The sequence below is a fragment of the Indicator indicator genome, chromosome 25 (genome assembly GCF_027791375.1).
Source record: "Indicator indicator isolate 239-I01 chromosome 25, UM_Iind_1.1, whole genome shotgun sequence".
Classification (NCBI taxonomy): Eukaryota; Metazoa; Chordata; class Aves; order Piciformes; family Indicatoridae; genus Indicator; species Indicator indicator.
Window position 1 is genome coordinate 14,985,543 of NC_072034.1, and position 12,299 is coordinate 14,997,841.

The 12,299-nt window shown below is 45.2% G+C and overlaps 1 protein-coding gene across 1 annotated transcript in view; it reads right to left on the reverse strand.

The window, feature by feature from the left end:
- TTC29 (tetratricopeptide repeat domain 29) overlaps nt 1–12,299 on the reverse strand; it is a 159,591-nt gene that overhangs the window by 96,064 nt on the left and 51,228 nt on the right. The window contains exons 5-6 of the mRNA XM_054392242.1: nt 8,413–8,625; nt 6,230–6,315 (exon numbers count right to left, since the gene is read on the reverse strand). Of these exons, the coding sequence (XP_054248217.1) occupies nt 6,230–6,315; nt 8,413–8,625 (299 nt within the window). The remainder of the gene's footprint in view (nt 1–6,229; nt 6,316–8,412; nt 8,626–12,299) is intronic.

The following is a 12,299-nucleotide window of genomic DNA, read 5'->3' on the forward strand; positions in this document are numbered from 1 at the left end:
TTGGGAGCACCTCTGCTACAAGGACAGGCTGGGGGAGCTGAGGGTATTCAGCCTGGAGGCTCCAGGGAGACCTAATAGCAGCCTGCCAGTACCTGAAAGAAGCCTACAGGAAGGATGGAGAGACACTGTTTACCAAAGCCTGCAGGGACAGGACCAGGGGCAATGGCTTCAAACTAGAGAAGAGCAGATTGAGATTGGATGTTAAGAACAAGTTCTTTGCTATGAGGGTGGTGGAACACTGGAACAGGTTGCCCAGGGAGGTGGTTGAGGCTCCTTCTATGGAGATGTTCAAGGTGAGGCTCAACAAGGCTCTGGACAACCTGATCTAGTTGGGGACGTCCCTGCTGAGTGCAGAGAGGTCAGACTGGATGAGCTTTGGAGGTCCCTTCCAGCCCAGCCCATTCTATGATTCTACAGAAGTTTAAACCTAAACTCAGTGGTGTGTTCAGACACCACTGTCAGAAACATGTCAGTTCAGCTTTCCAGCAAAGCATTAGAACAGTAAGGCAATCTCAAAGGGATGGTGCTCATTCTTCTCAGCCACCTTTGGCAGAAAAGAGAATAACATCCAGTCTGTCTTTTAGAACTGCTAAGATCCTCCCTGATTCACTAAACTCATACACACAACACATATGCACAGGCTCTAATTAGATGTAATTAGATAAAAGTCTCCCCTATGAAGAGAGACTGAGAGCCCTGGGGGTGATTAGTATTGAGAAGACTGAGAGAGGATCTGATCAATGTCTATTAATATTTGAGGGGAAGGGGGTACTTGATGCACAATAATAAGACAAGGAACAACTGGTACAAGCTTGAACAGAGAAGATTTCACCTCAACATGAGGAAAAACTTCTTTACAGTGAGGGTGACAGAGCCCTGGCACAGGTTGCCCAGGGGGGTTGTGGAGTCTCCCTTTCTGGACACGTTCCAACCCCACCTGGATGCATTCCTGTGCAGACTCCCCTGGGTGATCCTGCTCTGGCAGGGGGATTGGACCTGATCATCTCATGAGGTCCCTTCCAGCCTTTACTGTACTGTGAGACTGCAGAAGAGATCCTGCACACTGACACTGTGAGACTGCACAAGAGATCCTGCACACTGACACTGTGAGACTGCACAAGAGATCCTGCACACTGACACTGTGAGACTGCACAAGAGATCCTGCACACTGACACTGTGAGACTGCACAAGAGATCCTGCACACTGACACTGTGAGACTGCACAAGAGATCCTGCACACTGACACTGTGAGACTGCACAAGAGATCCTGCACACTGACACTGTGAGACTGTACAAGAGATCCTGCACACTGACACTGTGAGACTGCACATGAGATCCTGCACACTGACACTGTGAGACTGTACATGAGATCCTGCACACTGACACCGTGAGACTGCACAAGAGATCCTGCACACTGACACTGTGAGACTGCACAAGAGATCCTGCACACTGACACTGTGAGACTGCACAAGAGATCCTGCACACTGACACCGTGAGACTGCACAAGAGATCCTGCACACTGACACCGTGAGACTGCACAAGAGATCCTGCACACTGACACTGTGAGATTGTACAAGAGATCCTGCACACTGACACCGTGAGACTGCACATGAGATCCTGCAAACTGATACTGTGAGACTGCACAAGAGATCCTGCACACTGACACTGTGAGATTGTACAAGATATCCTGCACACTGACACTGTGAGACTGCACAAGAGATCCTGCACACTGACACTGTGAGATTGTACAAGAGATCCTGCACACTGACTCCAGGATATCTGCATCCCAGGCACATTTATTTACATTCTCTAACCACACGAGTCGAGACAAAATTCTCAGTTGTTTTGACATGGACTTTTCCCCCAATTAATTTTGTGGGCATAAATCCTCCCCCCCTGATTAGTTCAATAGGGTGATTACAAATGTGAAGATGTCTTGGGGAGTTCATCAATTTTCTTGCTGATTTTATGCCCGTGGCTCGTATCTCGTCATTCTGACAACTCCTGCACACAGCATCAGGTCATCAATTACCACATTCATTTTGGCATGAGCCTCAGTGCTCAGCAGCTCTGCCTCTGTTATTTAAATGTGTAACTGTGCTGGGTTGAAATTACACCCCCCACCCCCAATTGACCCCAAATAAAATTGCCAGACTAGCTTAGTTTGCGATGGAAGGGAATGAAGCTCTATTTACAAGCAAAACTACCACCTAAAAATACAAAATGCAAATGAATAGGCACAAAATATGCAATATTTACAGGTATTGACAAACAACACAAGAACCCCCCTGGACAAAACCAGGGAGCTACCAATAGCTTCCCTTTCTCAACCTCCTTCCCCGTTGTACAAGAGAAAAAAGAAAAGAGTTACTTAGCCACAACAAGAACACAACCAAGGACAGCAACAGCCAAGCAAAAGCTACCAGCTAGTATCTGCTGGAGGGAAGAAGCCAAGAAATAGAGGCAAATAGTTTGCACAAGTAACTTCATGCTAGTTATCAGGCCAATGGGATTATTTAGACCTTATCATTATTTTCCCTTTACATCCAGTGAGAATTTATTTACATTCTACCCCTTCCTACCCAAAATTTCTTACCCATCAGCCTAAAACTGCCACAGTAACACAGCCAAAGCACAGGACTCAATATGCCAAATAAAGTAACACTTAGAGCAAAAAAACCCCACAATGCTCAGACAAGGCATGAGGATGAATTTTTTGATGCCTTGGGATGAAATTCTAGTTGAAAGAGAGCAAACCCTCGGTGCCCAACTCTTGGAAGCATTCTTGAAAGCTCAGTCTAAAACAAACAAACAAAATCCCATATCAAGTTTATGCCAGATATCTAATGACACAGAAGTGTTTCATTTAATCCTTGGCTTATTGGACAAGTCTGAAGAAAACCAAGTCAACAATAACTTCAAAATTAGCTTAGGTGGAGAACTCCCTGCCAAAAATTATGATGTTTAACATAAAACCTATATCACATAAACTATTACTATTTTGTGTCACTTTGTGTCACATTTTGGGGGAGGAAAAAAACCATGAGGCTTGCTTACATGAAAAAATATCCTGAACACACCCCCCTGCTCTTGAGCATAATTGGTTTGCAGGCTTTTTGGCTTGCACACAGTTATGTTTTTACATCTGAAATCCACTGGAATGAATCATAAACATGCATCAAATAAAATTAAACCAATTTATACAGATTACACACCGAATCAAATTATGTTAGATTAAGCACCAAGTGCCTAGCAAATAAAAAAAAAAAAGAAGAAAATCCCCTTCTCCACCAAAAGTAGCCCTTGCAACACAAAGTGACTGAGCATTTTTGATATAAACAGGCTGCAGCTTAATCATTTCAACCTTTAATTACTGCATCAGATAATGAATATTTTGAGCATATGCTTCTCCACTCTGCTAGAAGACATGAATGAGAGAATCAAGTTTATATGCATGCTACTGTGTGTGCCTGTTGGGGGAGGGAGTAGCAGGCAAAAGGAACCAAGGGGCAACAATTGGAGGAAACTGTGTCTGGAACAGCTGCTCCTTTCAGATTCCCCTAGAAGGAGACTGCCTGAGGTGGACCACAGCACAAAAGGATAAAGGAGATGAAAACTGATGCAAAGCAGGAAAATAACTGCTGAGACCCCTGAGTCTACACCCCAATAGTCCCAAGCTGTGTGGCAAGACCTCTTTAGCATGCCACAGAAGCTGGTGATGAACTACATATTACCATGAGGCAAAGGGGCTCCTAGCAGTATTGTCTGCATGTTATGTGTAATGATAACCAGCAGTCCTCTGGGAACAGGATGCAATGATTTCATCTCTGTAAGCATCTGAGCTCCCCTTGGATACAGAGACCATTAAACTGAGAACAGAAGGGTAAATTTTAGGCAATGATTTCTAATTGGAGAGTGAAGACAACTTGCATTTAACGGTGCTGTCAGCCACCAATATTTTACTGCTGGCCATATTGATCCCTGCTAAGGACAAAAGGGACTAAAACTGCAGCTCTTTTTTTGCAGTCCCATCACAGACAGACACTCTATTTTCTGAATGAGAGGAATTCATAGGTTTCTTATATAATATTATCAGAAGCTACCACTGGTTTATAAGATTGCATTATGTACACTGAAAAGTGTTTGCATTTTCAGTCCTGGTCAAAGATTTGATACCCCTAACACTTTAGTTTTGTGCTGCAGAGACTTGATTGCCCTTTTCACAAAAATGCACATTGCCTCCCTTACCTGTTAGGTGTTCTGCCTAAGACTAAAACCAAGAGGCACAACCTGGTATACAGAACCCCTCCTAAAGTGCAGAAGCCAAGTAAGCAATACTGAGGGAGCTGAGGGCTCTTTAGCTTGGAGAAGAGGAGCCTGAGGGGTGACCTCCTTCATGTTGATAAATATGTAAAGGGTGAGTGCCCAGAGGCTGGAGCCAGGCTCTGCTGGGTGATGCCCAATGACAGCAAAAGGGGCAGTGGTGGAAGTTGAGGCAGAGGGAGTTCCGTGGAAACAGGAGGAAGAATTATTTCCCTGTGAGGGTGACAGAACACTGGAACAGGCTGCCCAGGGTGGTTGTGGAGTCTCCCTCTCTGGAGATATTCAAACCCCACCTGGATGTGTTCCTGTGTGACCTGCTCTGGGTGCTCCTGCTGGATGACTTTTCCAGGTCTCTTCCAGCCCCTAATATTCTGTGATTCTATGAATACTGAAACCCACACTGAGCTTGATCTGTGACTGCAAGTGGTCTACTTCTGAAAAAAACTAAGCCACCACAACATACAGCCACAAAGAATGACCTCTATAAAACACATTCATTTGAGTCATTCTACAGGTAAAGAAAAAGAAATAGTAATATTTCTATTGAAGAAATAGTACAAACAGAAAAAGAAATAGTAATTATCCATCTGATTAATTGCAAGGAGCATGGATGAAATACCATTTTATTTTCCACAAATTTACTTTCCACACAGTGTTTTTAAGAGGGCTGTAGAGGATTATGACTTCTGATGGCTGCCACAGACACAGTTTCTACTTATTTTTCCTCTCACACTGATACTGACCTATGAGGAACTAGGGAAGCTCTTCTTCCAGACTCAATTCCACACACTGTACTCTCAGAATTATTATCAATGGGAGGATGAAGGGAAACATAAGAAGCTTGAACTGAAGTATCGAAAGAAAGGACTGCATGGCAGATTTTCATACCAAAAGTAATTAACATTTCTTCTAAACTCCTGAAGTTCTGAAAAGCTCAACATGGGAATTGCTGTTTTCAACTGCTGCTTACAAAGCATAGCCAGCAGGGCAAGGGAGGTGGTTGTTCCCTTCTGCTCCACTCTTGTGAGACTCCACCTGGAGCACTGTGACCAGTTCTGGAGTCCCTATTACAAGAAGGATCTGGAGGGGCTGGAAGGTGTCCAGAGAAGGGCCACATGGATGAGCAGAGGGCTGGAGCTGCTCTGCTGTGAAGACAGACTGAGAGAGTTGGGGTTGTGCAGGCTGGAGAGGAGAAGGCTTCCAGGAGACCTTCTTGTGGCCTTCCAGGATCTGAAGGGGGCTACAAGAAAGCCGGGGAGGGACTTTTGAAGGTGTCAGGGAGGGATAGAACTGGGGGGGATAGAGCAAAACTAGAAATGGGGAGATTCAGATTGGATGTTAGGAAGAAATTTTTCCCCATGAGGGTGGTGAGAGACTGGCAGAGGTTGCCCAGGGAGGTGGTGGAAGCCTCATCCCTGGAGGTTTTTGCAGCCAGGCTGGATGTGGCTGTGAGCAACCTGCTGTGGTGTGAGGTGTCCCTGCCCATGGCAGGGGGTTGGGACTGGCTGAGCCTTGAGCTCCCTTCCAACCCTGACAATTCAATGATTCTAATATGCTGTACTGAACTAGTTTGCATCACTGGTGTTTTACACAAAAACCTATCTAAACAAAAACTGCTTTATGCACCTCTGAATACAGAAAAGGGAAAGTGAGTCACATAACCTGAATTGCCAATTTATGGTATTCCTACAGATCCAAGCATGGAAACCTGGACTCCATCAATTCTGGAACTTATTGGAACCACTACTGCTTAATCCACATGTAACCCTGTCTTCAGAGCTCCATACAGTTACAGAAGGTCTGTGAGCCAAAATCTTCCCAAGTCTTTTGCACTCCTCAAAATGCCCAAAGATAACAAGGGGATAGAGAAAAGCACTGGGAAAGCTAAAGCTTTAAAGAAAACTTACTGATAATGCTGTCTGCTGCTCTCCAGCAAAATAATATGCCAGACTCAAGCAATAAGCAGCTTCTCCTTCCAACTTCTTATCACCTCCTAAAGAAAGGATTAAAGCTGCAGTTACCAGTATAATCTGAACAAAAGTACTGCAGCACAGATTCTCAAATAACTTACAAATATGTAAATGCTGCAGTATTTTTTTTCCCTTCTCCTTGCCCTTCCCATTCATCTCTTTCCAAAAATATATATAGTGGTAATTAAATATAGAGGCTGTGGATTTAAACAGAGTTCAACCAGAAAGTTCAGCAAAGGCAGGGAAAATATCTCCCACTAACTACATAATCCAGCAACTAGTGAAGCACAACCAATTTAGCATGCCCCAATGTGCTCTGTCATGAGTTGTTTGATAATAATCAGTGTCTTTAGTAGCATGTCTCTCTCTCCATCTAGAAAACAGAAGCAGGCAATGCAGTAGTGAAGAGGAATCGTTGATCCAGCAGGTAAGTGGCTGTGGTGCCATTCTGAGGGACCTCAGGAGGCTGGAAAGTTGAGCCAATGGCAGTCTCATGAAGTTCAGAAAGGGGAAATGCAAATCTTGCACCTGGGGTGGGATGACCCCAGGCACCAGCCCAAGCTATGGGCTGACTGTAGGCTTGGCAGAGAAGAAGCTGGGTTTGCTGGTGAGCAGCAAGTTGTCCATGAGACAGCAATGCACCTTCATGGCAAGGCAGGATCAGTGTTGTGAGCAGGGTGAGAGGTGTTTCTTTGGCTCTCCTCAGCACTGGTGAGGTCATTCCAAGAGTGCTGTGTCCCTTCCTGAGCTCCATAGGACAAAAGAGAGAGGGACAGGAGTGCTGTGTCCCTTCCTGAGCTCCCAGGACAAAAGAGAGGGACAGGAGTGCTGTGTCCCTTCCTGAGCTCCCCAGGACAAAAGAGAGAGGGACAGGAGTGCTGTGTCCCTTCCTGAGCTCCCCAGGACAAAAGAGAGAGGGACAGGAGTGCTGTGTCCCTTCCTGAGCTCCCCAGGACAAAAGAGAGAGGGACAGGAGTGCTGTGTCCCTTCCTGAGCTCCCCAGGACAAAAGAGAGAGGGACAGGAGTGCTGTGTCCCTTCCTGAGCTCCCCAGGACAAAAGAGAGAGGGACAGGAGTGCTGTGTCCCTTCCTGAGCTCCCCAGGACAAAAGAGAGAGGGACAGGAGTGCTGTGTCCCTTCCTGAGCTCCCCAGGACAAAAGAGAGAGGGACAGGAGTGCTGTGTCCCTTCCTGAGCTCCCCAGGACAAAAGAGAGAGGGACAGGAGTGCTGTGTCCCTTCCTGAGCTCCCCAGGACAAAAGAGAGAGGGACAGGAGTGCTGTGTCCCTTCCTGAGCTCCCCAGGACAAAAGAGAGAGGGACAGGAGTGCTGTGTCCCTTCCTGAGCTCCCCAGGACAAAAGAGAGAGGGACAGGAGTGCTGTGTCCCTTCCTGAGCTCCCCAGGACAAAAGAGAGAGGGACAGGAGTGCTGTGTCCCTTCCTGAGCTCCCCAGGACAAAAGAGAGAGGGACAGGAGTGCTGTGTCCCTTCCTGAGCTCCCCAGGACAAAAGAGAGGGACAGGAGTGCTCTGTCCCTTCCCTGATGAACTCCAGAGGACTGTCTTCCTATCTCAGCTATTCTGTGATTCTGCAATTTGTTCTTTACGTTCCAAAGTATTAGGTGCATTAAGAAATACAGAAGAAACTGTTTGCTTATGATGGAAAACTGTTTGTTGGGTTGTTTTTTTTTTTTTTCCTGGAAGTCCTGAATAACCATGTAGAGTGCAAAGGTTCTCTTCCAGCTGATATATCACTCAAAGACTGAAAAAAAAAATCAACAGTGGCTAACTAATCAAAAGAGCAGTGAGCTGAGCTTCCATCAGTGACCTCACTTTCCATGATGGGCTCACTGTTTTAGATCATTATTCCCACAAGGTTGTGGGGTTGTGTTTTCTTTTGTTTTTTGTTGGAGATAAAGCTTTCAGTCATCTAAAAAATTCTTTGTTGTCAGCAAGAAGGCATTGCTGCTCTAGTGAGAACTGGAAGGGTATTGATAGCATTTGTCTTTGAATTTCATAGGAAATAATCACCCAAACACTCGACAATTTCCACGTGGCTCTCGGGGAAACCACGGCATGCACATCAAATAAAGGAATGGGAAAGTGTTCTTTATCCACCTACCTTCTTTTGCCAGGTTTGAAGCTTTTATTAGGGTTTTGATGGCCTGTTTGTGTTCTTTATTTCCCAGCATTTTGTCTGCTAGTAATGTATGAATCCTCCAGAGATGCTCACATGCCAGTGAATTGTAAGGACGGCCTGCCTCATCCTTCCACGTCGAACCCTGTGTGAGCTGATAAAATGCCTCATAATGCTCAGCAGCTCTCATGATATGACCTGGAAAAAATGGCATTCAGAATTACAAGCAGTGTAATCAACAAACATTTCACGAAGTTATTAATCCATAATCATTTTCCTTATTAGAAATGGAATTGCAGTCAATCAAGCCACAGATTGGTGTTTTTTTTTTTTCCCCCAAGAACTTTCAGTATAGAACAAAAAGGTTACTTGGAAAATGCTGCCAAGCCTCACAAGTTTACCAGTAATGCTGTAATTCAGATTTATCACACTTTAAATTAGCTTTCCTATGTTTCCCAAGGAAAGCAAAGTCAGGATTCCCTAGGAAAAGCATTCATTATAGATACAGGAATACAGCCTTTGTGGATCCTGTATTCCCTAAGCATAAATAATCACAGTTCAAATTGTTCCTCCAGTTTCCCTTTCCATAATAAAAATCTCTGCTGAAAGATTTGAAACGTGGAAAACAGAGTTATGAGAACTGTGGGAAAAAAAATTCTCTCTATTCAAAGAGAGAGAAACTTCCAGCAGGAGTAGGGAGGTGATTGTCCCCTTGCACACAGCTCTGGTGAGACCACACCTTGAGTGTTGTGTCCAGTTTTGGGCACCTCAGTGCAAGAGAGATGTGGAGGTGCTGGAGCCAGGGCAGAGGAGGGCAAGGAAGCTGGGAAGGGCCTCAGAATAAATCTGGTGAAGAGTGACTGAAGGAGCTGGGGATGGTTAGCTTGAAACAGAGGAGGCTGAGGGAGACCTCATTGATGACTACAACTACCTGAAAGGACCTTGTGGAGAGGTTGGTGCTGGTCTCTGCTCACAGGTCATTAGTGATAGAATGAGAAGGAACAGCCTCAAGCTGCACCAGGGTAGGTTTAGACTGGACAGTAGGAAATATTTTTTCCCAGCAAGAGAGGTCAGGCATTGGAATGTGCTGCCCAGGGAGGTGGTGGAGTCCCCAACCCTGGATGTGTTTGCAGGTGGTTTGGATGTGGTGCTTGGGGATATGCTTTAGGGGTGAGCCTTGCAGAGCAGGGTTAATGGTTGGACTTGGGGATCCTGAGGATCTTTTCCAACCTGAATGTTTCTGTGATTCTGTGAAGCAATTGATGGGGAAAAAATATTACCCAAAGTTATTTATTCAACAGTTGTTACTAGGCCAACTCTGGTGAGTTTAGGTAGGGAATGTGCTGGAAGTGTATTAACCACTAACAGACTAATTATTGAGCCTGAAGTAATACATTTTAAGGTTTAAATTACTCAAACACCTTAAATGCAAAGCCAACTCTGAAGATCAATTCATTTGAATGTGCAAGAAGCTCCTCCATCCCCTCAGCTTTCAGCTAGATTTCTCTTTCTGTACACATGTTAAACCTAGGAGTTGTCTGTCCTTCCTGGAAGATGGAAACTCAGAGCCTTTTGAAAGAACAGAAAAGCTTTCCCTATGCACGATGGGGACAGAAAAACTGCTGGGGAACATGGAAGATGAGACCAGTTACATGAAAACAGTATTTCTAAAGCAGCAGCACTGTGGTAACATCAGATTGCTTCACGAAGAGTGGTCTGTAGCAGGGACAGCTGTGAACCTGACCCCTCCCGAGTTTTGCGTGGGTGAGGGAGCAATCTTGTGCACAGACTGGTTGCCATTTCTGTCAGAAGCTGAAACAAACCACCAACTATGTTTGTTTCAGTATGTTTGCAGTTTACACCTCTCCTGAAACGTGATTTATCCTGCATGGTCACCGTTTGGCAGCCTGCCTTCAGCGTGCTGCAAACGACCCAAAGAACCGGGAAAGGGAGAAGTTGTTTCCCAGCTGCAGGGAAAGGAGAGAAGCTTGGAGAAGGACTTGCTTCAGGCATTCCAAGAGAAAAAGGAGGCTAGCTCCCCAGGCCTCCAGCCAACCTAGAGGCAGCAGAAGAGCTCTGACAGATTCCTCTCATTCATTTAGATTTGTCTTTTGCATATGTTACCCTTTTCTCACCATGCTTTCAACCTAGCAATATAAAACTCTTGTCTGCCTTAGAATTAAATTTATTTTCATGTTGAGCTTCTCTGACAATTAAAATGAGTTCAGCTAAAATTGACAAGCATGAGAAAGTTATCTTTAATTAATTAATTAAATTATATCCTCTCCTATGAGGACAGATTGAAAGAGTTGGGGCTGTTCAGTCTGGAGAAAAGAAGGCTCTGAGGTGACCTTCTTGTGGCCTTCCAGGATCTGAAGAGGGCTACAAGAAAGCTGGGGAGGGACTTTTGAGGCTATCAGGGAGTGACAGGACTGGGGGGAATGGAACAAAGCTGGAAGTGGGGAGATTCAGACTGGATGTAAGGAAGAAGTTCTTCCCCATGAGAGTGGTGAGAGCCTGGAATGGGTTGTCCAGGGAGGTGGTTGAGGCTCCATCCCTGGAGGTGTTTAAGGCCAGGCTGGCTGAGGCTCTGGCCAGCCTGATCTAGTGTGAGATGTCCCTGCCCATGGCAGGGGGGTTGGAACTGGATGATCCTTGAGATCCCTTCCAACCCTGACTGATTCTATGATTCTAATTTATTTAATTAGCAAGAGCTAATTAAATGAGTTTCATAGAGAAATAATTTTAAGACACTACAACCTGTGATCCAGGTAAGAATTCCAGAGGACACAACAAGCAGTGCTAAAGAGTGAAATGTGAGGTGAAAGAGGAGACAGAGGCTTTCCTCAATTCCACTCTAGGCAGGGACAGGTATCAGAGACACGGGTCAAAACACTGGGTGGGGGGAAAAAAAAAAAAAATCTTATTGGCAGAGTAGCTGCCAGATCCTGTAAGCATAAATACCACATACTTGATGTCAGACTGAGCAAACAGAAATCCAAAGTGAAATTCTCATGGCTAGTAGAAGCTGGTTAAGGATTCACTGACAGTACAGGCATCAGCAAACAGTAGCAGACTTTCTAAACCCAGATGAAGAAACTCTAAAGAGGCTTCCAGTTTGAATCTGGGTTTCTGACTAACTTCCAGCTAACTTCCTTATGCAAGACCAACTCAGAAGTCAACAGAATTCCAGTTGCTAAATGCAGATTTAAGATTATTAGCTGAAGATGCTGGTGTTGGCTTTGTGGCAAACAATGGAAAGCTGAGTTGAAATTTCATGTTAACAGCTAGACCTAGCATTTCATCCACTGGGTTACTCAAAGGCACATACAGACTCATCCTTGGAATGCTCCTCAAAGTTTATTAATCAAGTGATTGTCCTTTTAAAGGATATTGCCATACATTTGAGGGATTTAGTTCCACTAAATGTGTAGAGGTTCTCCTCCCCCTCTACTCTGCACTGGGGAGGCTGCATCTGGAGTGTTGTATCCAGTCCTGGCCTCCTCAGTTCAAGAAGGACCTCAGAGAACTGCTTGAAAGAGTCCAGTGCAGAGTCACAAAAATGATTAAGGGAGTGGAACATCTTCCTTATGAGGAGAGATTGAAGGGAGCTGAGGGCTCTTTAGCTTGGAGAAAAGGAGCCTGAGGGGTGACCTCCTTCATGTTGATAAATATGTAAAGGGTGAGTGCCCAGAGGCTGGAGCCAGGCTCTGCTAGGTGATGCCCAATGACAGCAAAAGGGGCAGTGGTGGAAGTTGAGGCAGAGAGAGTTCCATGGAAACAGGAGGAGAAATGTTTTCCTTGTGAGGGTGACAGAACACTGGAACAGGCTGCCCAGGGGGGTTGTGGAGTCTCCCTCTCTGGAGATATTC